The sequence below is a fragment of the Somniosus microcephalus genome, chromosome 24, assembly GCF_052327205.1.
Source record: "Somniosus microcephalus isolate GS21.2 chromosome 24, FLI_Smic_1.0, whole genome shotgun sequence".
Taxonomy (NCBI): domain Eukaryota; kingdom Metazoa; phylum Chordata; class Chondrichthyes; order Squaliformes; family Somniosidae; genus Somniosus; species Somniosus microcephalus.
The window spans coordinates 1492322-1518189 of NC_141010.1; the positions used below are offsets into that span (position 1 = coordinate 1492322).

The 25868-nt window shown below is 50.5% G+C and overlaps 1 protein-coding gene across 1 annotated transcript in view; it reads left to right on the forward strand.

Annotated features, from left to right (window-relative positions):
* The window catches only part of LOC147100946 (contactin-associated protein-like 2), a 45199-nt gene extending 24464 nt beyond the window's left edge, over positions 1–20735 (forward strand). Inside the window, exons 10-12 of the mRNA XM_085966049.1 lie at positions 10236–10463; positions 11612–11659; positions 18223–20735. Coding sequence (XP_085822175.1) covers positions 10236–10463; positions 11612–11659; positions 18223–18413 — 467 coding nt within the window. The 3' untranslated portion in view covers positions 18414–20735. The remainder of the gene's footprint in view (positions 1–10235; positions 10464–11611; positions 11660–18222) is intronic.
* Positions 20736–25868: the final 5133 nt, after the last annotated feature.

The window sequence follows — 25868 nt, forward strand, 5'->3', positions numbered from 1 at the left end:
TGAGGGCGTGCTGCACTGTCGGAGGGGCAGTACTGAGGGCGTGCTGCACTGTCGGAGGGACAGTACTGAGGGAGTGCTGCACTGTCAGCGGGGCAGTACTGAGGGCGTGCTGCACTGTTGGAGGGGCAGCACTGGGAGTGCTGCACTATCGGAGGGACAGTACTGAAAAACACAACTTGGAAAACAGTGACAGGATCGGACAAAGTCAACATGGATTTATAAAAGGTAAATCGTGCTTGACTAATCTACTGGAATTTTTTGAGGATGTAACTGGTAGAATAGATAAGGGAGAACCAGTGGATGTGGTGTATTTGGACTTTAAGAAGGCTTTCGATAAGGTCCCGCATAAGAGATTAGCGTGCAAAGTTAAAGCACATGGGATTGGGGGTAAGGTACTGACTTTTATAGAGAACTGGTTGGCAGACAGGAAACAAAGAGTTGGAATAAACGGGTCTTTTTCCGAGTGGCAGGCAGTGACTAGTGGGGTACCGCAGGGATCGGTGCTAGGACCCCAGCTATTCACAATATATATTAATGATCCAGACGAGGGAACTAGATGTAATATCTCCAAGTTTGCAGACGACACAAAGCTGGGTGGGCGTGTGTGCTGTGAGGAGGATGCAGAGAAACTCCAGTATGATTTGGACAGGTTGGGTGATTGGGCAGATGCATAGCAGATGCAGTATAATGTGGATAAATGCGAGGTTATCCACTTCGGTGGCAAAAACAGGAAGGCAGATTATTATCTGAATGGCAATAGATTGGGAAAAGGGGAGCATAAGAACATAAGAAGTAGGAGCAGGAGTAGGCCATACGGCCCCTCGGGCCTGCTCCGCCATTCAATAGGATCATGGCTGATCTGAATCTAGACTCACGTCCACTTCCCTGCCCTCTCCCCGTAACCCCTAATTCCCCTATCTGCTAGGAAACTGTCTATCTCCATTTTAAATGTATTTAATGTCGCAGCTTCCACAGCTCTCTGGGGTAGCAAATTCCATAGATTTACTACCCTCTGAGTGAAGAAGTTTCTCCTCATCTCAGTTTTGAAAGGGCAGCCCCTTATTCTTAGATTATGCCCCCTAGTTCTAGTTGTTGTGTCCGTGTATAATAAGACACAGACTGCAGGAGAAACGGTACAACAGGTGTTTACTCAACGTGGTTCACAGTGGAACTGCCTGTACAGATTACTACTCAGTGCTATATACAGGTGTGGTCACTGCCGGTACTACAGTATACATGAGCTGTAAAAAGTAGTTCCCCCTTAAAGGTATATACATTACAATTCCTCCCCTTTTAGATTAACAGTACCATAACACTCATTTAACAATTAAATATCAAACTAATTACAAATAACACTTTTAACATGCAACATTAGCTGAAAATAGTCTATTTATATATTCAGTCTTTGGGGAGGCTTCCTGATCCTTTCTGGATAGCGCCTTTCCCGAGTGTCTTGCTCTTGGTGCGGAGGCGATTCTGGCCCCCTGTCGTCGGTTGGTTCATCAGCTTCCGATGCTGCTGTTTCTGGGGTAGATGCGACCTGTACGTCGGGTTCATCACCAGGTACGTATGGGTGAGGCATGGGGTTGACTTGTTCCTGTGACTCTAGGATCTGGTCAGCATGGCGTCTCACGATGCTCTCCCCAACGTCCACTGTGTACATTAGTGGGCCCTGCCGTGTGCATATCGTTCCTGGCTGCCATTTTTCTGCTCGGTAGTCGTGGGCCAAGACTGGTTGCCCTACATTGAAGCTCCTTGTTGGCTTCTCATGGATGTGCTGGAATTGCTTACTCTCAACATCTCTTCATACGTTTGGTCTGAGCAAATCCAGGCGAGATCTTAACCTTCGGTTAAAGAACATCATGGCTGGGGCCTGGTTGGTGACTGCATTTGTCGCATTCCGGTAGGCGAACAGGAAATTGTCCACCTTGTGCTGCAGCGGAATGTTGTCATTGTACATAGCCTTTATTGCCTTCTTAAAGGTTTGTACGAACCTCTCAGCCAATCGATTTGTGGCTGGATGATACGGGGCGGATGTGTAATGCCTTACCCCATTCTTTTTCAAGAACCTCCGGAACTCTTCGGACACAAACTGTGGTCCGTTGTCGGAGCAAATCTGTTCTGGCAAGCCATTCCTGGCAAAAATGGTCCGTAGGACTGCAATAGTTTTCTCCGTGGTGGTGGAGGACATTTTGATGACCTCAGGCCATTTTGAGTGCGCATCCACAGCTATTAAAAACATTGAGTCCATGAATGGACCAGCAAAATCAATATGTACCCGTTGCCATGGAGATGAGGGCCACTCCCATGGGTGTAGAGGGGCCTGTGGTGGTGCATTTTGGACTCCCTGGCATCCTGAGCAGCTCTTGGTCAGGTCCTCGATTTGTTTATTGATTCCCGGCCACCACACATAAGCCCTGGCTAGGCTTTTCATTTTTACCCCTCCCAGATGACCCTCATGAAGCTCATTGAGCACTCTATCCCTTAACTTGGGTGGAATTACCACTCGGGATCCACACATCAAAGTCCCCCGGCACACTGACAGCTGTTCTCTCCTTGTCGAGAATGCTGGCAACAGTGAGTCGCCATGTGCTGGCCATCCCTGCACCGTCAAATCATATACCCGAGACAGTGTCGGGTCATTTCGGGTTTCCTTTTCAATACAAGCGTTAGTTACCGGTAGGTATTCAACTATAGTCGAATGGAATATTTCGACAGGATCCACTGATGGTGCTTCCTCCGCAGTAGGCAGTGGCAGGCGTGATAGCCCGTCAGCATTTCCATGCTGTTTCGTGCCCTTATATTCAATCTCATAGTGGTGCACCCCTAGAAAAAGTGACCATCTTTGTAGTCGTTGCGCAGTCATCACCGGAACGCCCTTCTTCGGATTAAAAATGGAGACAAGAGGCTGGTGATCAGTCAGCAAGGTAAATTTCTGCCCGTGCAGATAGTGATTGAACTTTTTCACTCCCCACACTAGGCTGAGGGCCTCCCTGTCAATCTGGGCGTAGTTACGCTCGGCTGAGGTTAGTGATCGTGACGCAAAAGCTATTGGCCTCTCTGAGCCGTCCGAGAATTTGTGCGACAGCACCGCTCCAATGCCGTAGGGTGACGCATCACATGCCAACCGAATTGGTAATGCCGGGTTGTAATGGGCCAATACCTCTTTCGATGTGATTAGCGTTTTGCTCTTCTGGAAAGCTCATCTACATTCGTCACTCCACTTCCATGGCACCCCAGTTTGCAGGAGGGTGTTCAGTGGGTGTAGTATTGTAGACAGATTTGGCAAGAACTTATGGTAGTAGTTTACCAGCCCGAGGAATGACCTCAGTTGTGACACATTTTCCGGTGCTGGAGCCTTGACTACTGCCTCAATCTTCTCTGGGGACTTATGTAACCCCTCTTTATCAATAACGCGGCCACAATACGAGATCTGTTTTCTAAAAAACTCGCATTTGGGGCGGTTAGCTCGGAGCCCATATTCCTGCAATCTAGTGAGCACCTGCTCCAGGTTGGCAAAGTGATCACTGTCATTTTCGCCCGTGACCAGGATGTCGTCCAAATAACACTGGGTCCCTGGGATCCCTTGCAGGACTTGTTCCATTGCCCTCTGCCAAATAGCCGGAGCTGATGCTACCCCGAATACCAGCCGGTTGTATTGGTAGAGACCTTTATGGGTGTTGATTGTGAGGTATTGTTTTGATGCTTCTTCTACCTCCATTTGCAGATATGCCTGGGCCAGATCAATCTTAGTGAAGCGTTTCCCTCCAGATAGCGAGGCGAAAATATCTTCAATCCGCGGAAGTGGATATTGTACGGTGTGAAGGATCGGGTTCACTGTTACCTTAAAGTCCCCACAGATGCGAACCTTCCTTGGATCCCCAGGCGTGCTGCTCAACGACTTTTTCATCACAGGGACGATGGGTGTAGCCCACTCGCTCCAGTCTACCTTGGACAGTACACCTGAACGTTCCAGACTCTCCAGCTGTGCTTCGACGGCTGGGCAGATCGCATAACGCCTTAAAAAATTTTGGGCTTGCGTTTTCTTCAATTTTAATCGTCGCTGTCATGCCTTTTAGTGTTCCGAGTCCTTGCTGGGACACTTCTTTCGCATCAGTTAGGATCTTTGACAGTCGCCCAGGTGTGACGTCGTCATCCTTTTTGTCAGCCACAGTCAGTGCCTGTATGGAATGCCAATCCAGTTGTATTTTCCGGATCCATTCACGTCCCAGTAATGGTGGTCCTCCATCTTGCAATACATATAGGTCTAGTTTTGGTGTTTCCTTACCATTATATATAACGGTCACCCTTATTTTTCCTTTGGGGTAGACTTTTTGCCCCGTGTACGTCTTCAAAATAATTTTTGTGTCTCTCAAGGGTATGTGTGAGAATAGCCGCTCGTAGTCCCTTCAGTTTATGACTGTTAGGGTTGATCCTGTGTCCAATTCCATCTTTACCTGGCCTCCTGCTATCTTGAGAGTGACCCAAATGGTTTGGTGATCCTCCGTTGTGATCACATTATGTAGTTTCAGACAACTCAGTTCCCTGCTTTCGGAGTCGTTATCACTCTTTTGTTCGTCTGAACTATTCTCCGTCATCTTATGTACCTTCTTGTACTTTTCTTTGGTAGGTTTCTTATTGCTGGTTTTCTTTCCCGACCTGCAGACTCGTGCTATGTGTCCTACTTTTCCACACTGTGTGCACACTTTGTCTTTGAACCAGCAATCATTCTGGTCGTGTGTTCTGCCGCAGCGATAGCACTCTCTGTTCCATATGACATTTCGTTTGTGCCATATTCTTGCGGTCTCTGTTGTATCTCTGCAGCGCCCCATGCTGCTGCTTCATATGATACTGCAATGCTGAAAGTCTTTTCCAGCGTAAGGTCCTTTTCAGATAAATGCCGTTTCTGGGTTCCTTCACTTTGAAGCCCACACACAAACTTGTCCCTTAAGGTATCTGCCAGTCCCGCTCCAAACTGGCAGTGTTTCGATAGTTTGCGCAGTTCTGTTAAATAATCAGCATTGCTTTCATCCTTATGCTGGTTCCGTTTGTGAAACTTGAATCTTTCTGCTATCAGCAGCGGTGTGGGGTTTAAATGTTCCTGTAGTATCGTTACTATGTCTTCAAAACTCTTTTCCATTGGCTTCGTTGGGGTTACTAGATTTCGTAATAAACCATACGTCTTTGCACCCATTAAATTTAACAATACCGACGCTTTCTTGTCATCTGACACCTCATTTGCCTTGCAGTACACCTCTATTCGTTCGCCATATGTAGTCCAATCTTCGACTTCATTGTCAAATGCGGTGATACTGCCACTCTTCGGCATTTTGGGTGTGGTTTAAAATGGCGTCTCCCAATGGCTTAAAATGGCGTCTCCCGCGCTTTCCTTCCTCCCCCGCTGCTGCCAAAGCCGCTCCCGGCGGCTCTCGTGGCAATGGCGGCGCCCTGTAGGTTTCGCGCGTCTCTCTCTCCCTCTCTTCGACGCTGCTCGGCCCCTGAACACCGGCTGCGCCCTGTGCGGTCTGCCCTCTCTCTCTCTCTCTCCCCCGTCGACGCTGCTCGGCCCTTTGCTGTGCCGCTCGGTCGGGCTCTAGCCCGCCGCTGTCCGGGAAGGGTCTGTGCACTACCTGTTGTCAGCCCGTTTCGCTGGACCACCTCGACTGGAAAGCCAAGCCTGGCTATCGACAGCCTCCCCCGCAATTCTCGAGTCTCTGCTGGATGACTGGGCGGTTGCCCGTGGTCGACGCCCGAGTCTCTGGCCTTGACCTCCAATCCACTGATCTCCAGGAACGAATCCCCGGGAGGTGATGCAGAGTTGCAGGTTGGTTCGAACTTGCCTCGTCGCCAATGTTGTGTCTGTGTATAATAAGACACAGACTGCAGGAGAAACGGAACAACAGGTGTGTACTCAACGTGGCTCACAGTGGAACTGCCTGTACAGATTACTACTCAGTGCTATATACAGGTGTGGTCACTGCCGGTACTGCAATATACATGAGCTGTAAAAAGTAGTTCCCCCCTTAAAGGTATATACATTACACTAGTCTCACCCATCAGTGGAAACATCCTCCTCGCATCCAGCCGATCAAGCCCCCTCACAATCTTACATGTTTCAATAAGATCGCCTCTCATTCTTCTGAACTCCAATGAGTAGAGTCCCAACCTACTCAACCTTTCCTCATACGTCAACCCCCTCATCTCCGGAATCAACCGAGTGAATCTTCTCTGAACTGCCTCGAGAGCAAGTATATCTTTTCTTAAATATGGAACCCAAAACTGCACGCAGTATTCCAGGTGTGGCCTCACCAGTACTCTGTATAACTGCAGCAAGACTTCCCTGTTTTTATACTCCATCCCCCTTGCAATAAAAGCCAAGATTCCATTGGCCTTCCTGATCACCTGCTGCACCTGCATACTAACTTTTTGTGTTTCATGCACCAGGACCCCCAGATCCCTTTGTACTGTAGCACTTTGCAGTTTCTCTCCATTTAGATAATAACTTGCTCTTTGATTTTTTCTGCCAAAGTGCATAACCTCACACTTTCCAACATTATATTGCATCTGCCAAATCTCTGCCCACTCACTTAGCCTGTCTATGTCCTTTTGCAGGTTTTTTATGTCCTCCTCACTCACTGCTTTCCCTCCCATCTTTGTATCATCGGCAAACTTGGATATGTTGCACTCGGTCCCCTCCTCCAAATCGTTAATATAGATTGTAAAGAGCTGGGGTCCCAGCACTGACCCCTGCGGAACACCACTAGTTACTGATTGCCAGCCCGAGAATGAACCATTTATCCCAACTCTTTGTTTTCTGTTAGATAGCCAACCTTCCACCCATGCCAGTATATTACCCCCAATCCCGTGATTTCTTATCTTGATCAGTAATCTCTTGTGTGGAACCTTGTCAAATGCCTTTTGGAAGTCCAAATACACTACATCCACTGGTTCCCCTTTATCCACCCTGTATGTTACATCCTCAAAGAATTCGAGCAAATTTGTCAAACATGACTTCCCCTTCATAAAACCATGCTGACTCTGTCCTATTAAATTATGTTTATCCAAATGCTCTGTTACTGCTTCCTTAATAATGGACTCCAACATTTTGCCAACCACAGATGTTAGGCTAACTGGTCTATAGTTTCCAGCTTTTTGTCTACTTCCCTTCTTAAATAAGGGTGTTACATTAGCAGTTTTCCAATCTGCCGGGACCTTTCCTGAGTCCAGGGAGTTCTGGAAAATAATCACCAATGCATCCACAATCCCTACCGCCACTTCTCTCAAGACCCTAGGATGTAGGCCATCAGGTCCGGGAGATTTATCCGCCTTAAGTCCCATTAATTTACTGAGTACCATCTCCTTAGAGATTTTAATCGTGTTTAGCTCCTCCCCCCCCCATTGCCCCCTGTTTGTCCAGTGTTGGGATATTTTTAGTGTCCTCTACTGTAAAGACTGATACAAAATATTTGTTCAGCGTCTTTGCCATCTCCATGTTCCCCACCACTAGTTTCCCGGTCCCGTCCTCTAAGGAACCAACGTTCACTTTAGCCACCCTTTTTCTTTTTATATAGCTGTAGAAACTCTTGCTATCTGTTTTTATATTTTTTGCTAGTTTACTTTCATAATCTATCTTCCCTTTCTTAATTAATCTTTTAGTTATTGTTTGCTGGCTTTTAAATGCTTCCCAATCTTCTATCCTCCCACTAGATTTGGCTACTTTATATGCCCTTGTTTTCAGTCGGATACTATCCTTTATTACTTTACTAAGCCGCGGATGGCTGTCTTCTTTTATTCCCCTTTTTCCTCAGTGGAATATATTTATCTTGAAAGATGTGAAATATCTCCTTGAATGTAGACCACTGCTCTTGTACCGTCTTACACCTTAATCTGTTTTCCCAGTCCACTTTAGTCAATTCTACTCTCATACCTTCATAGTCTCCTTTATTTAAGCTCAGTACACTGGTTTGAGATCCAACTCTCTCATCCTCAAACTGAATTTGGAATTCAACCATATTATGGTCACTCATTCCAAGGGGATCCTTTACTAGGACATTTTTTATTAATCCTGTCCTCCTGCCATCTGGGAGACACTACAGATGCATTCGCACCCGTACGACCAGATTTAGGAACAGCTTCTTTCCCAGGGCTGTCATCCTACTGAACTCCACAAATAAACACTAAAGCCTGCACATCTGCCGATGCACTTTATTATGGTCATATTTATGCTAATATATATGTACAAATGTATGTTGAAATGTTTAAGTGTCCTAATCCAAATTGTACACTCTCGGGAGCCGCAAGCCTACATTTCGTTGTACTGCACTTGTGCACTAACAATGACAATAAAAGTTGATTTGATTGATTTGATTTGATTGATTGATTACACAGGACCAGATCTAAGATTGCCTGCCCCCTGGTTGGTTCAGTTACATACTGCTCAAGGAACCCGTCCCTAATACACTCTATGAACTCTTCCTCAAGGCTGCCATGCCCAATTTGATTAGTCCAGTCAATATGAAAGTTAAAATCTCCCATGATTATAGCTGTTCCCTTATTACAAGCCCCAACAAGTGCAATGAGACCTGGGTGTCCTTGTGCACCAGTCGCTGAAGGTAAGCATGCAGGTGCAGCAGGCGGTTAAGAAGGCAAATGGTATGTTGGCCTTCATAGCGAGAGGATTCAAGTACAGGAGCAAGGATGTCTTGCTGCAGTTGTACAGGGCCTTGGTGAGACCACACCTTGAGTATTGTGTGCAGTTTTGGTCGCCTTATCTGAGGAAGGATGTTCTTGCCATGGAGGGAGTGCAGCGAAGATTCACCAGACTGATACCTGGGAAGGCAGGAATGACATATGAAGAGAGATTGGGTCGATTGGGCTTATATTCGTTAGAATTTAGAAGAATGAGAGGGGATCTCATTGAAACTTTTAAAATTCTAACAGGACTAGACAGACTGGATGCAGGAAGGATGTTCCCGATGGCGGGGGAGTCCAGAACCTGGGGTCACAGTCTAAGGATAAGGGGTAAGCCATTTAGGACTGAGATGAGGAGGAATTTCTTCACCCAGAGAGTGGTGAACCTGTGGAATTCTCTACCACAGAAGGCAGTAGAGGCCAATTCATTAAATATATTCAAGGAGTTAGGTATATTTCTTAAGGCTAAAGGGATCAAGGGATATGGGGAGAAAGCAGGGACGGACAGGGTACTGAATTTAGATGATCAGCCATGATCTCATTAAATGGCGGAACAGGCTCGAGGGGCAGAATGGCCTACTCCTGCTCCTATCTTCTGTGTTTCTATGACAGTGCAGCACTCCCTCAGTACTGTCAGAGGGGCAGTGCTGAGGGAGTGCCACACTGTCAGAGGGGCAGTACTGAGGGACTGCTGCACTGTCGGAGGGGCTGTACTGAGGGAGCGCTGCACTGTCGGAGGGGCAGTACTGAGGGAGCGCTGCACTGTCGGAGGGGCAGTACTGAGGGAGCGCTGCACTGTCGGAGGGGCAGTACTGAGGGAGCGCCGCACTGTCGGAGGAGCAGCACTGGGGGAGCGCTGCACTGTCGGAGGGGCAGTACTGAGGGAGTGCTGCACGGTCGGAGGGGCTGTACTGAGGGAGCGCTGCACTGTCGGAGGGGCTGTACTGAGGGAGCGCTGCACTGTCGGAGGGGCAGTACTGAGGGAGCGCTGCACTGTCAGAGGGGCAGTACGCTGGGAGCACCGCACTGTCGGAGAGGCAGTACTGAGGGAGCGCTGCACTGTCGGAGGGGCTGTACTGAGGGAGCGCTGCACTGTCGGAGGGGCAGTACTGAGGGAGTGCCGCACTGTCGGAGGGGCAGTACTGAGGGAGCACTGTCGGAGAGGCAGTACTGAGGGAGCGCTGCACTGTCGGAGGGGCAGTACTGAGGGAGCGCTGCACTGTCGGAGGGGCAGTACTGAGGGAGCGCTGCACTGTAGTGTGGGGCAATAGTGTGCAGTGAGAATGTGGGAAGGTGTGTTGCCATGCTGCTGTAGAATTGGAGAGTGGTGGTCAGTTCTGGATCAGTGGGCCCCATGGACCGGTTTATAAATAAACCGGACGGGTGAAGAGCGGGAGAGAATGCAACTCGCAGATCTTAGTGTAATTAATTGTGAAGAGGAGAAACAAAAAATTAGAAAAGGTTAAATGATTGGACAGAACAAGATGTGTAAATGAGATGCGAGTGTGCTAATTATTGCCGTTTCCTGCTCATTGCCCTGACAGAGGTGGGCGTTCTGGACCCAGAGATCCAGCGGTTCAACACCCCGGGATTTACCGGGTGCCTGGCTGGAGTCAGCTTTAACGGGATCGTCCCATTAAAGGCAGCACTGAGAACGGACACCAATCAGACTGTGGATGTTTTGGGGGAGTTGGTGGAGTCAAACTGTGGGGCTCGCCCCATAATCCTGTCCTCCGTCCTCCTGGAGGAGGATCCCTGGGCCTTGCACGCAGGTACAGAGCCAGCGGCTCATTGACAGAGCTCGGGTCCAATTGGGTCAAGGAATTCTTCTCCAAATTACTGCAGCTTGTTGAATGTTTTAAACAGCATCGCAATCTGACATCCCCTTAGCTGATGCAAATACTAATGGCATTTAATGAATATTGGGGAGGGAGAGTGTGGGGGGGGGAGGACAGTGGTGGGGGGGAGTGTGTGGGGGGGCAGGGGGAGTGGGGGTGGGGGGAGAGTGTGGGGGAGGGGGGAGAGTGTGGGAAGGGGGGAGCGTGTGGGGGGGGCGGGGAGGTGGGGGGAGAGGGTGGGGGGAGGGGGAGTGGGGGGGAGAGGGTGTGGGGGAGGGGGGAGAGTGGGGGGGAGAGGATGTGGGGGAGGGGGGAGAGAGTGTTGGGGTGGATAGGGGTGGGGGAGGGGGGAGTGTGGGGGGAGAGGGTGGGGGGAGGGGGGAGAGAGTGTTGGGGTGGGGGGAGAGTGGGGGGGAGGGGGGAGTGTGTGGGGGGAGGGGGGAGAGAGTGTTGGGGTGGGGGGAGAGTGGGGGGGAGGGGGGAGTGTGTGGGGGGAGGGGGGAGAGAGTGTTGGGGTGGGGGGAGAGAGTGTTGGGGTGGATAGGGGTGGGGGAGGGGGGAGTGTGGGGGGAGGGGGGAGAGAGTGTTGGGGTGGGGGGAGAGTGGGGGGGAGGGGGGAATGTGGGGGGAGAGGGTGGGGGGAGGGGGGAGAGAGTGTTGGGGTGGAGGGGGTGGGGGAGGGGGGAGTGTGTGGGGGGGGGTGGGGGGAGAGGGTGGGGGGTGGGGGGGGAGGGGGGAGTGTGTGGGGGGTGGGGGGAGGGGGGAGAGAGTGTTGGGGGGGGAGAGAGTGTTGGGGTGGAGGGGAGAGAGTGTTGGGGTGGAGGGGCTGGGGGGAGGGGGGAGTGTGTGGGGGGGGTGGGGGGAGAGGGTGGGGGGAGGGGGGAGAGGGTGGGGGTGGAGAGAGTGTTGGGGTGGAGGGGGAGGGGGGAGTGTGTGGGGGGAGAGGGTGGGGGGTGGGGGGAGAGGGTGTTGGGGGGGAGGGGGGAGAGTGTGGGGGGAGGGGGGAGTGTGTGGGGGGGTGGAGGGGGTGGGGGAAGGGGCCCGATTTATATTAACTGAAACTGAGAGACTTTGTGTTTCAGACACTCCACGAATCGGATACGATTACCTAACGGGAACGGTCATTGGCGGTGAGTACAGCCGGGACTGGGACCCCGTTAAACGGGATATTGTGCTGCAGTCATGGTTTAATCGTAAGCCTTTCTAGCCCACTCAGTTTTTTGAGGCCGCCTCCGTCTTCATTCGAATGAAGAGTCCAACTTTACTTTTCCTCATCGCTCACCCTCTGACATGTGCCCCGGTTATTTTCCCTCCCCCGTGTCTGCCGGTGCGACGAGACACAATGCCTGTTGTGGAGTATTTTAAACCAACACTCGACACAAGGTTTTCAGATCGAGAGTCAAGTTGTCTTTATTACACCGGTGGGGAGACAGTCTGCTCTGTCTTTAGCCAGACTTCTCCCAATTGTTACAGCAAACACGACATTTTTATATATTAAAATAAGCACGGCAGCCTCATGCACAATTCATTCCTGCAATCTGATTGGATCTTGGCCCGCATGCACCTTCACGGATTGGTTATATATCCTAAGGTAAACATGTGTAAGCTGCCTCCTCAATCATTCACTCAAACAGCTGAACGCTGATTAAAAGATACCTTGGAATGCGACCCAGATAATAAAGTTCTTACGGGCAGTTGAAATTCTAAACACCCTGTCTCCACTTAATTGCTTTTTAGTCTTCAAAGGTCAGCTATCTTGACCACCTCTTTATGGATGTGGCCTTTCATGTTAGCCCCTGTCTCTCTTACACCATTCAGTGAAACTGCCAGTGATGTCATTTTAACTCTTTCCCCACTTCAATGTCCATCAGACGAGTGCTGGGCTTGTCGAGCCCGCCTTGCCCCCCTAGTTTGGTATCTCGGGCCATTGGCTTGGTCTGGGTGCAGGCCCATCCAGACAACGCCTTGTGCAGAGAATTAGCGGCAGAATCACGGCAGCACCTGCTGAGTTTGGCCAGTTGGAGACCAGCAGCCCCCACCAAACCCCCAAGACCTGTGGGCACCTGTAAAACAAAGTCCAGCAGCCTTCAGGCTCCTCTTTGCTTTGTGGGGCCTGGTGTGATACCGAGTGCCAGTGGGAGCGGATGCCCCTTCACCCACCTCGTCCATTACATCACTGGGCCTGTTCATCTCCGTGTTGATGAGCTGGAGTCCAAGCTTCAAACACTGAGACACATCAGGGAGGGGGAGAGTTACCTGGACTCTGTGTTCCAGGAAGTAGTCACACCAATTAGATTAATTAGATAAACGAATTCAGATGTAGTCCGTGGTCAGGGACAAGAGGGTGTGACTATGAGTGAGGCAGGTACAGGGATCCAGGAGGTAGTGTTGGAGGAGCCGCAGCCCTTGCTCTTGTCCAACAGGTTCGAGGCTCTTACTCCCTGTGAGGACAGGAGCAGGGATTGCAGGGAGGATGAGCAACCTGGCCACAGCACCGTGGAACGGGGGGCCATTCAAGTGGGGGGAGTAAAAAGAAATGTTGTAGTGGTAGGGGATAGTATCATAAGGGGGATAGATAGGGTTCTTTGCAGCCGAGAACGAGAGTCCCGAAGGTTGTGTTGCCTGCCTGGTGCCAGGGTTAAGGACATCTCCTCTGGGCTGGAGAGAAACTTGGAGGGGGAGGATCCAGTTGTCGTGGTCCATGTTGGTACCAACGACATAGATAGGACAAGGAAGGAGGTTCTGCTGAGGGAGTATGAGCAGCTAGGGGCCAAATTAAAAAGCAGAACCACAAGGGTAATAATCTCTGGATTACTACCTGAGCCACGAGCAAATTTGGCTAGGGTAAATAAAATCAGAGAGTTAAATGCGTGGCTCAAAGACTGGTGTGGGAGAAATGACAACAGAAAATGCTGGAAAAACTCAGCAGGCCAGGCAACATCCGTGGAGAGAAATTAGAGTCGACGTTTCGGGTCGAAACCCTTTTTCAAAACTGGAAAGGAAATAAAATAGATCGAAGCCAGGGCTGCGATAGAACAAAAGAAGTAAAAGAGACATTAAGAGGTATTCAAAACCAGACGAGATGGTAATAGGACAGTGGAGACAAAAGACGGCTGAGATTAGGTGTGAAGTGTACTGGCAGGATGAGAGACAGCTGCCATGTGGGAGAGAGAAGAGAGAAAAAAAAGGAAAGGTGGGGGGGAAGGGAAGACCCAAAACAAAGGGGTGGAAAAAAATATAAGTAAAAATGTAATAGGGGCCGAGGTTATGATCTGAAATTGTTGAACTCGATATTGAGTCCGGAAGGCTGTAAAGTGCCTAATCGGAAGATGAGGTGCTGTTCCTCGAGTTTACGGTGAGCTTCCGTGGAACAATGCAAGAGGCCAAGGGCGGTGAGGTCCGAGTGGGAATGGGGCGGTGAATTAAAATGACAGGCGACCGGAAGCTCAGGGTCACCCTTACGGACTGAACGGAGGTGTTCCGCAAAGCGGTCACCCAATCTGCGTTTGGTCTCCGCTTGGATTGGGTGACCGCTTTGCGGAACACCTCCGTTCAGTCCGTAAGGGTGACCCCGAGCTTCCGGTCACCTGTCACTTTAATTCACCGCTCCATTCCCACTCGGACCTCACCGTCCTCGGGCTCTTGCATTGTTCCACGGAAGCTCAACGTAAACTCGAGGAACAGCACCTCATCTTCCGATTAGGCACTCTGCAGCCTTCCGGTCTCAATATCGAGTTCAACAATTTCAGATCATAACCTCGGCCCCTATTACATTTTTACTTATATTTTTTTCCACCCCTTTGTTTTGGGTCTGCCCTTCCCCCCCACCTTTCCTTTTTTTTCTCTCTTCTCTCTCCCACCTGGCAGCTGTTTCTCATCCTGCCAGTACACTTCACACCTAATCTCAGCCGTCTTTTGTCTCCACTGTTCTATTAGCATCTCGTCTGGTTTTGAATACCTCTTAATGTCTCTTTTACTTCTTTTGTTCTATCGCAGCCCTGACTTCGATCTATTTTATTTCCTTTCCAGTTTTGAAAAAGGGTTTCAACCCGAAACGTCGACTCTAATTTCTCTCCACGGATGTTGCCTGGCCTGCTGAGTTTTTCCAGCATTTTCTGTTGTTATTTCGGATTTCCAGCATCTGCAGTATTTTGCTATCGTACTGGGGTCGGAGAAATGGGTTTTGCTTCTTGGGACACTGGCACCAGTACTGGGACAGGAGAGAGCTGTTCCGTTGGGACGGACTTCACTTGGCCAGTGCTGGGACTAGAATCCTGGCGAATCGAATAACTAGGGCTGTAGAGAGGGCTCTAAACTAATTAGTGGGGGGGAGGTTTCAAGAGAGCGAAAAATAAAAATGTCAGCGGAGAAGGCAGTACAGCAAAGTAGCAGTGGGGAAATTAAAAACCAGAGCGTGTCAGGAAGGGACAGAATATATAAAGATAAAGGTAAAGTAGTAAAGGGGGTAAAAGCAGGAATAAATTGTCACAAAACATATTTAAAAGTTCTTTATCTGAATGCACGCAGCATTCGTAACAAAATAGACGAGTTGACGGTACAAATAACTACACATGGGTATGATCTGGTGGCCATTACAGAAACATGGCTGCGAGGTGACCATGACTGGGAACTAAACATCCAGGGGTATTTGACTATTAGGAAGGACAGACAGGAAGGAAAGGGAGGTGGGGTGGCTGTGTTAATAAAGGATGGAATCACTGCAATAGTGAGAAATGATATTGGGTCAAAGGATCAGGATAGTGAAACAGTTTGGGTGGAGATAAGGAATAATAAGGGGAAAAAGTCACTAGTGGGTGTAGTCTATAGGCCTCCTAACAGTTGGAACTCTATTGGTCGGAGTATAAATCAGGAAATAATTAGGGTTTGTAATAAGGGAACAGCTATAGTCATGGGAGATTTTAACTTTCATATTGACTGGACAAATCAAATTGGGCAGGGCAGCCTTGAGGAAGAGTTCATAGAGTGCATTAGGGACGGGTTCCTTGAGCAGTATGTTACTGAACCAACCAGGGGGCAGGCAATCTTAGATCTGGTCCTGCGTAATGAGACAGGATTAATAAAAAATGTCCTAGTAAAGGATCCCCTTGGTATGAGTGACCATAACATGGTTGACTTCCAAATTCAGTTGGAGGGTGAGAGAGTTGGATCTCAAACCAGCGTACTAAGCTTAAATAAAGGAGACTATGAAGGTATGAGAGCAGAGTTGACTAAAGTGGACTGGGACAGGAGCAGTGGTGTACATTCAAGGAGATATTTCACAACTTACAAGAAAAATATATTCCACTGAGGAAAAAGGGGCGTAAAAGAAAAGACAGACATCCGTGGCTAAGTAAAGTAATAAAGGATAGTATCCGACTGAAAACAAGGGCATATAAAGTAGCCAAATCTAGTGGGAGGATACAAGATTGGGAAGCATTTAAAAGCCAGCAAACAATAACTAAAAGATTAATTAAGAAAGGGAAGATAGATTATGAAAGTAAACTAGCAAAAAATATAAAAACAGATAGCAAGAGTTTCTACAGTTATATAAAAAGAAAAAGGGTGGCTAAAGTGAATGTTGGTCCCTTACAGGACGAGACCGGGAAATTAGTAGTGGGGAACATGGAGATGGCAAATATGCTGAACAAATATTTTGTATCAGTCTTTACAGTAGAGGACACTAAAAATATCCCAACACTGGACAAACAGGGGGCTATGGGGGGGGAGGAGCTAAACATGATTAAAATCACTAAGGAGATGGTACTCGGTAAGATAATGGGACTCAAGGCGGATAAATCCCCTGGACCTGATGGCTTACATCCTAGGGCCTTGAGAGAAGTAGCGGTAGGGATTGCGGATGCATTGGTGGTAATTTTCCAAAACTCCCTGGATTCAGGAAAGGTCCCGGCAGATTGGAAAACTGCTAATGTAACGCCCTTATTTAAAAAGGGAGGTAGACAAAAGGCTGGAAACTATAGACCAGTTAGCCTAACATCTGTGGTTGGTAAAATGTTGGAGTCCATTATTAAGGAAGCAGTAACAGGACATTTGGATAAGCATAATTTAATCAGACAGAGTCAGCATGGTTTTATGAAGGGGAAGTCATGTTTGACAAATTTGCTCGAATTCTTTGAGGACGTAACAAACAGGGTGGATAAAGGGAAACCAGTGAATGTGGTGTATTTGGACTTCCAAAAGGCATTTGACAAGGTGCCACACAAAAGATTACTGCACAAGATAAAAAATCATGGGATTGGGGGTAATATACTGGCATGGGTGGAAGATTGGCTATCTAACAGAAAACAGAGAGTGGGGATAAATGGTTCATTCTCGGGTTGGCAATCAGTAACTAGTGGTGTTCCGCAGGGGTCAGTGCTGGGACCCCAACTCTTTACAATCTATATTAACGATTTGGAGGAAGGGACCAAGTGCAATGTATCCATGTTTGCCGACGATACAAAGATGGGAGGGAAAGCAGTGAGTGAGGAGGACATAAAAAACCTGCAAAAAGACATAGACAGGCTAAGTGAGTGGGCAGAAATTTGGCAGATGGAATATAATGTTGGAAAGTGTGAGGTTATGCACTTTGGCAGAAAAAATCAAAGAGCAAGTTATTATCTAAATGGAAAGAAACTGCAAAGTGCTACAGTTCAAATGGATCTGGGGGTCCTGGTGCATGAAACACAGAAGGTTAGTATGCAGGTACAGCAGGTGATCAGGAAGGCCAATGGAATCTTGGCTTTTATTGCAAGGGGGATGGAGTATAAAAGCAGGGAAGTCTTGCTTCAGTTATACAGGGTACTGGTGAGGCCACACCTGGAATACTGCGTACAGTTTTGGTTTCCATATTTAAGAAAAGATATACTTGCTCTCGAGGCAGTTCAGAGAAGGTTCACTCGGTTGATTCCGGAGATGAGGGGGTTGACGTATGAGGAAAGGTTGAGTAGGTTGGGCCTCTACTCATTGGAATTCAGAAGAATGAGAGGCGATCTTATCGAAACATATAAGATTGTTAGGGGGCTTGATCGGGTGGATGCGGGGAGGATGTTTCCACTGATGGGTGAGACTAGAACTAGGGGACATAATCTTAGAATAAGGGGCTGCCCTTTCAAAACTGAGATGAGGAGAAACTTCTTCACTCAGAGGGTGGTGAACCTATGGAATTTGCTACCCCAGAGAGCTGTGGAAGCTGCGACATTAAATAAATTTAAAACGGAGATAGACAGTTTCCTAGCTGATAAGGGAATTAAGGGTTATGGGGAGCGGGCAGGGAAGTGGACGTGAGTCTAGGTTCGGATCAGCCATGATCCTATTGAATGGCGGAGCAGGCCCGAGGGGCCGTATGGCCTACTCCTGCTCCTACTTCTTATGTTCTTATGTACTGCCTGGGACTTGGGCAAAGCCCAGGTCTACAGAGAGGAACATTGAGGCCAAGGACTCTGATTGATGTACTGATTCCAGGGCTGGGAAATGTTCCTCGATAACCAGAAGCGAATGTGTCGTTCAAAGTTTGATGTCCCAGGCCTGCACTGATGAGAAAGGAACCAATGTTTGGAATACTGTCTGGGAAAGAGCATTAACGCGAGCTCGCTGTGCCGGGTACTGGTGGTGGTGTTGGTGTCTGAGCGAGGATGGGCTGCAATGACATGTTTGGATTTTGCACTAACCCTGTTGGTGTCCTCTTGTGTTCTAGTGATTGTGGCGTTTGTCCTTTTCACCATCCTGGCCCTATTGGTGCTACTTTTCTTGTATTATTACCGTCACAAGGGCAGCTATCGCACTTATGAGGCCAAACCCATCGAGCCCTCCAACAGTGCCAAACCAACCTCACTGAAGAAGGACCAAAACCTGCCGCAGATCCTGGAAGAGACTAAAAACGAATAGTCGGAGACGAGTTTGTGTTTCTTCAAGAAAGAGACAGTCATAAAAATTCCCTGCTCGAGGTGCCGTCCCATGTTAAATACCCAGTCTCTGGCTGGTCAAACATTCCTTATTTCTGAACAAGGTTTATTTATGCAAAAACTGGCAAAAGAATTTGCAAAACCAAATCCCAGGTTTCAGTAATGTGCGACCCAAGGGAATCTTTCCAATCCAAACTTTTTTTAAAGGTCATATGGTAATCTAACGCTGCTAATTAAGGCTAATAATGAGTAGAAAGAGTATCTATTAATGAATTGCTGCTGCTAGCTACAGAGGTGACAGGACCCTTGTTCCAAACTATAATCAATGCACTGCTATACTGTACGCGCTATCCTAGTGCATGCACACTATTTGCACACTATCTGCAATATACACCTCACTTTGACATAAACAATCACTTTCAATATTTTTTTACTGTTTCTGTTGACGAGTCTGAATCAACATTGTATAAAATTTTTATTGTAATATTTTATAAATTATAACATCCTGAGTAAAATTAACCTGGGAATGAAGGGGAATCGTCGAGAGGGCCTGGCAGGCCTTGCTGCCCCAGGCTGGCAATTTTCTACAATACCATCGAGTGCCGACTAAAGAGTTTGATGCCTTTGTGGGAATAGACACAAGCCCAATGTTACACGCCCCAGGCGTCGCCCCCACCCCCGGGCGTCCCCCCCACTGCCAGGTCCCCAGGTACTGACCAGAGGCGCAGGGACAGGACGTCCAGTGTTGGACATCAGCCCCATTGCCAGGTAGCCTGCTCCATCATTGGCAGCAGCTGGGGACTGGGAATCTCCAAGAGGAGTGCGTGTGTCAATTCAGACAAGATTCTGGGTTGGAATCTGAGGTGTGTGTGAGTCAAGATTGGAATTAGTGTCTCTAAGCAACGGGAGTTCCAGCTGGCAGTGGGATTAAGATCTTGGAGGTGCAGTTGCAGCTAGGACTGCTGTCTGAGCGAGCGGTGTGTTAGTCTAGACTGGCTTTGGGGTGTCTGAGCGAGGGGTGTGTTAGTCTAGACTGGCTTTGGGGTGTCTGAGCGAGCGGTGTGTTAGTCTAGACTGGCTTTGGGGTGTCTGAGCGAGCGGTGTGTTAGTCTAGACTGGCTTTGGGGTGTCTGAGCGAGCGGTGTGTTAGTCTAGACTGGCTTTGGGGTGTCTGAGCAAGGGGTGTGTTAGTCTAGACTGGCTTTGGGGTGTCTGAGCGAGGGGTGTGTTAGTCTAGACTGGCTTTGGGGTGTCTGAGCGAGCAGTGTGTTAGTCTAGACTGGCTTTGGGGTGTCTGAGCGAGCGGTGTGTTAGTCTAGACTGGCTTTGGGGTGTCTGAGCGAGGGGTGTGTTAGTCTAGACTGGCTTTGGGGTGTCTGAGCGAGCGGTGTGTTAGTCTAGACTGGCTTTGGGGTGTCTGAGCGAGCGGTGTGTTAGTCTAGACTGGCTTTGGGGTGTCTGAGCGAGCGGTGTGTTAGTCTAGACTGGCTTTGGGGTGTCTGAGCGAGGGGTGTGTAAGTCTAGACTGGCTTTGGGGTGTCTGAGCGAGCGGTGTGTTAGTCTAGGCTGGCTTTGGGGTGTCTGAGCGAGGGGTGTGTTAGTCTAGACTGGCTTTGGGGTGTCTGAGCGAGGGGTGTGTTAGTCTAGACTGGCATTGGGGTGTCTGAGCGAGGGGTGTGTTAGTCTAGACTGGCTTTGGGGTGTCTGAGCGAGGGGTGTGTTAGTCTAGACTGGCTTTGGGGTGTCTGAGCGAGCGGTGTGTTAGTCTAGACTGGCTTTGGGCTGTCTGAGCGAGCGGTGTGTTAGTCTAGACTGGCTTTGGGGTGTCTGAGCGAGGGGTGTGTTAGTCTAGACTGGCTTTGGGGTGTCTGAGCGAGCGGTGTGTTAGTCTAGACTGGCTTTGGGGTGTCTGAGCGAGGGGTGTGTTAGTCTAGACTGGCTTTGGGGTGTCTGAGCGAGGGGTGTGTGAGTTGGGTCTAGGATTAGGGTGTTTATGAGTAGGGTTTTAGTGTTGCAGACGGGATTTATAAATCTGAAGATGAAAATTTAATCTGCTGAATTCACTCACCCCCTTTCTAACTGGAAAAAGGATTCTGAGGAATATTGAATTTTACTCCCTATCCTGACATCATTCACTGGGCGCTGATTGACGGAATTGCCCCCTGGATCGATAGCCAGCCCTCAGCTTATTAAATCATGGAGCAAATTAAAGCGGTTCTGACAGACAATGCAAAGTGTGTCTAATAAGAGAATCTAATTCACAAACTGCTCAGGGAAAGGTGCCTCCCTTTACCCCGTCCCCTTCTCGCTCTACCTCTCTCACTCTCTGTACCCGTCTCACTCTCTCTCTCGCTCTCTGTACCCTGCCCTCTCTCTCACTCTCTGTACCCTGCCCTCTCTCTCTCTCTCACTCACTCTCTGTACCCTGCCCTCTCTCTCTCTCTCACTCTCTGTACCCTGCCCTCCCTCTCTCTCACTCTCTGTACCCTGCCCTCCCTCTCTCTCACTCTCTGAACCCTGCCCCCTCTCTCTCTCTCTCACTCTCTGTACCCTGCCCTCTCTCTCTCTCTCACTCTCTGTACCCTGCCCTCCCTCTCTCTCACTCTCTGTACCCTGCCCTCCCTCTCTCTCACTCTCTGAACCCTGCCCCCTCTCTCTCTCTCTCACTCTCTGTACCCTGCCCTCTCTCTCTCTCTCTCACTCTCTGTACCCTGCCCTCTCTCTCTCACTCTGTACCCTGCCCTCTCTCTCTCTCTCTCACTCTGTACCCTGCCCTCTCTCTCACTCTCTGTACCCTGCCCTCTCTCTCTCACTCTCTGTACCCTGCCCTCTCACTCTCTGTACCCTGCCCTCCCTCTCTCTCTCACTCTGTACCCTGCCCTCTCTCTCTCTCTCTCACTCTGTACCCTGCCCTCTCTCTCTCTCTCACTCTGTACCCTGCCCTCTCTCTCTCTCTCTCTCACTCTGTACCCTGCCCTCTCTCTCTCTCTCACTCTGTACCCTACCCTCTCTCTCTCTCTCTCTCACTCTCTGTACCCTGCCCTCTCTCTCTCTCTCTCACTCTGTACCCTGCCCTCTCTCTCTCTCTCACTCTGTACCCTGCCCTCTCTCTCTCTCTCTCACTCTGTACCCTGCCCTCCCTCTCTCTCACTCTGTACCCTGCCCTCCCTCTCTCTCTCACTCTGTACCCTGCCCTCTCTCTCTCTCTCACTCTGTACCCTGCCCTCTCTCTCTCTCTCTCACTCTGTACCCTGCCCTCTCTCTCTCTCTCACTCTGTACCCTGCCCTCTCTCTCTCTCTCTCACTCTGTACCCTGCCCTCTCTCTCTCTCTCACTCTGTACCCTGCCCTCTCTCTCTCTCTCTCTCACTCTGTACCCTGCCCTCTCTCTCTCTCTCACTCTGTACCCTGCCCTCTCTCTCTCTCTCTCTCACTCTCTGTACCCTGCCCTCTCTCTCTCTCTCACTCTGTACCCTACCCTCTCTCTCTCTCTCTCTCACTCTCTGTACCCTGCCCTCTCTCTCTCTCTCTCACTCTGTACCCTGCCCTCTCTCTCTCTCTCACTCTGTACCCTGCCCTCTCTCTCTCTCTCTCACTCTGTACCCTACCCTCTCTCTCTCTCTCTCTCACTCTGTACCCTGCCCTCTCTCTCTCTCTCACTCTGTACCCTGCCCTCTCTCTCTCTCTCTCACTCTGTACCCTACCCTCTCTCTCTCTCTCTCTCACTCTCTGTACCCTGCCCTCTCTCTCTCTCTCTCACTCTGTACCCTGCCCTCTCTCTCTCTCTCACTCTGTACCCTGCCCTCTCTCTCTCTCTCACTCTGTACCCTGCCCTCTCTCTCTCTCTCTCTCACTCTGTACCCTGCCCTCTCTCTCTCTCTCACTCTGTACCCTGCCCTCTCTCTCTCTCTCTCTCACTCTCTGTACCCTGCCCTCTCTCTCTCTCTCACTCTGTACCCTACCCTCTCTCTCTCTCTCTCTCACTCTCTGTACCCTGCCCTCTCTCTCTCTCTCTCACTCTGTACCCTGCCCTCCCTCTCTCTCTCACTCTGTACCCTGCCCTCTCTCTCTCTCTCACTCTGTACCCTGCCCTCTCTCTCTCTCTCTCACTCTGTACCCTGCCCTCTCTCTCTCTCTCTCACTCTGTACCCTGCCCTCTCTCTCTCTCTCTCACTCTGTACCCTGCCCTCTCTCTCTCTCTCACTCTGTACCCTGCCCTCTCTCTCTCTCTCACTCTGTACCCTGCCCTCTCTCTCTCTCTCACTCTGTACCCTGCCCTCTCTCTCTCTCTCTCACTCTGTACCCTGCCCTCTCTCTCTCTCTCACTCTCTGTACCCTGCCCTCTCTCTCTCTCACTCTGTACCCTGCCCTCTCTCTCTCTCTCACTCTCTCACTCGCTCTCTGTACCCTGCCCTCTCTCTCTCTCTCTCTCTCACTCTCTGTACCCTGCCCTCTCTCTCTCTCTCACTCTGTACCCTGCCCTCTCTCTCTCTCACTCTCTGTACCCTGCCCTCTCTCTCTCTCTCTCACTCTCTGTACCCTGCCCTCTCTCTCTCACTCTGTACCCTGCCCTCTCTCTCTCTCTCTCTCTCTCACTCTCTGTACCCTGCCCTCTCTCTCTCTCTCTCTCTCTCTGTACCCTGCCCTCTCTCTCTCACTCTGTACCCTGCCCTCTCTCTCTCTCTCTCTCTCACTCTCTGTACCCTGCCCTCTCTCTCTCTCTCTCTCTGTACCCTGCCCTCTCTCTCTCTCTCTCTCTGAACCCTGCCCCCTCTCTCTCTCACTCTCACTCTCTGAACCCTGCCCTCTCTCTCTCTCACTCTCTGTACCCTGCCCTCTCTCTCTCTCTCTCTCTCACTCTCTGAACCCTGCCCTCTCTCTCTCTCACTCTCTGTACCCTGCCCTCTCTCTCTCACTCTCTGTACTCTGCCCTCTCGCTCTCTCTCACTCTGTACCCTGCCCTCTCTCTCTCACTCTCTGTACCCTGCCCTCTCTCTCTCTCTCTCTCTCACTCTCTGTACCCTGCCCTCTCTCTCTCTCTCACTCTGTACCCTGCCCTCTCTCTCTCTCTCTCTCTGTACCCTGCCCTCTCTCTCTCTCTCTCACTCTCTGTACCCTGCCCTCTCTCTCTCTCTCTCTCTCACTCTCTGTACCCTGCCCTCTCTCTCTCTCTCTCTCACTCTCTGTACCCTGCCCTCTCTCTCTCTCTCTCACTCTCTGTACCCTGCCCTCTCGCTCTCTCACTCTCTGTACCCTGCCCTCTCTCTCTCTCTCACTCTCTGTACCCTGCCCTCTCGCTCTCTCTCTCTCTGAACCCTGCCCTCTCTCTCTCTCTCTCTCTCTGAACCCTGCCCTCTCTCTCTCTCTCTCTCTCTGTACCCTGCCCTCTCGCTCTCTCTCTCTCTGAACCCTGCCCTCTCTCTCTCTCTCTCTCTCTGAACCCTGCCCTCTCTCTCTCTCTCTCTCTCTGTACCCTGCCCTCTCTCTCTCTCTCTGTACCCTGCCCTCTCTCTCTCTCTCTCTCTCTGTACCCTGCCCTCTCTCTCTCTCTCTCTCTGAACCCTGCCCTCTCTCTCTCTCTCTCTGTACCCTGCCCTCTCTCTCTGAACCCTGCCCTCTCTCTCTCTCTCTCTCTCAACCCTGCCCTCTCTCACTCTCTGTACCCTGCCCTCTCTCTCTCTCACTTTCTGTACCCTGCCCTCTCTCTCTCTGAACCCTGCCCTCTCTCACACACTCTCTGTACCCTGCCCTCTCTCGCTCTCTCACTCTCTGTACCCTGCCCTCTCTCTCTCTCTCTGTACCCTGCCCTCTCTCTCTCTCTCTGTACCCTGCCCTCTCTCTCTCTCTCTCTCTGTACCCTGCCCTCTCTCACACTCTCTGTACCCTGCCCTCTCTCACACTCTCTGTACCCTGCCCTCTCTCGCTCTCTCACTCTCTGTACCCTGCCCTCTCTCTCTCTGTACCCTGCCCTCTCTCCCTCTCTCTGTACCCTGCCCTCTCTCACACTCTCTGTACCCTGCCCTCTCTCACACTCTCTGAACCCTGGCTTCTCTCGCTCTCTCACTCTCTGTACCCTGCCCTCTCTCTCTCTCTCTGTACCCTGCCCTCTCTCTCTCTGTACGCTGCCCTCTCTCACACTCTCTGTACCCTGCCCTCTCTCTCTATCTTCCCTGCCCCTCTCTCTCTCTACCCATCTCTCTTGTTCTTTCTGCCCCGCCCCTCTGTCTCGCATCCTGTTTTCAATTGATGTAATAGTTTTGTTCAAGTTTCTGTTCTTTGTGCATTTATGTATTAAATTCATTCCATTAATTGTTTAGTCGCTTGGCTTTTTTAAAGGTGGCTGTAACTGTAGAATCCAGGGTTAACCGGCAGTGAACTTTCATCTTCACACTCCGCTCCTGTGAAATTCGACAACCTACCTGTTGTCAGAACTCGAGTTTTCCTCGGAGTGACTGTAGTGACAGGGTCACGGCCCCCAATGAGTACCAATCTTCCCAAGGACCTTGTGGTCTGGGGGTGATTCTGCGGCCTGTGGTCTGGGGGTGATTCTGCGCCCTGTGGGTGGGGGTGATTCTGTGCCGTGCCCTGGGGGTGATTCTGTGGTCTGGGGGTGATTCTGTGCCCTGTGGGCGGGGGTGATTCTGTGCCCTGTGGGCGGGGGTGATTCTGTGCCCTGTGGGCGGGGGTGATTCTGTGCCCTGGGGGTGATTCTGCGCCCTGTGGGCGGGGGTGATTCTGTGCCCTGTGGGCGGGGGTGATTCTGTGCCCTGGGGGTGATTCTGCGCCCTGTGGGTGGGGGTGATTCTGTGCCGTGCCCTGGGGGTGATTCTGTGGTCTGGGGGTGATTCTGTGCCCTGTGGGCGGGGGTGATTCTGTGCCCTGTGGGCGGGGGTGATTCTGTGCCCTGTGGGCGGGGGTGATTCTGTGCCCTGTGGGCGGGGGTGATTCTGTGCCCTGGGGGTGATTCTGCGCCCTGTGGGCGGGGGTGATTCTGTGCCCTGTGGGCGGGGGTGATTCTGTGCCCTGGGGGTGATTCTGCGCCCTGTGGGTGGGGGTGATTCTGTGCCGTGCCCTGGGGGTGATTCTGTGGTCTGGGGGTGATTCTGTGCCCTGTGGGCGGGGGTGATTCTGTGCCCTGGGGGTGATTCTGCGCCCTGTGGGCGGGGGTGATTCTGTGGTCGGGGGGTGATTCTGTGGTCTGGGGGTGATTCTGCGCCCTGTGGGCAAGGGTGATTCTGTGCCCTGTGGTTGATTCTGTGGTCTGGGGGTGATTCTGCACCCTGTGGTCTGGGGGTGATTCTGCGCCCTGTGGTCTGGGGGTGATTCTCTGCCCTGTGGTCTGGGGGTGATTCTCTGCCCTGTGGGCGGGGGGTGATTCTGCACCCTGTGGTCTGGGGGTGATTCTGTGTCCTGTGGTCTGGGGGTGATTCTGTGTCCTG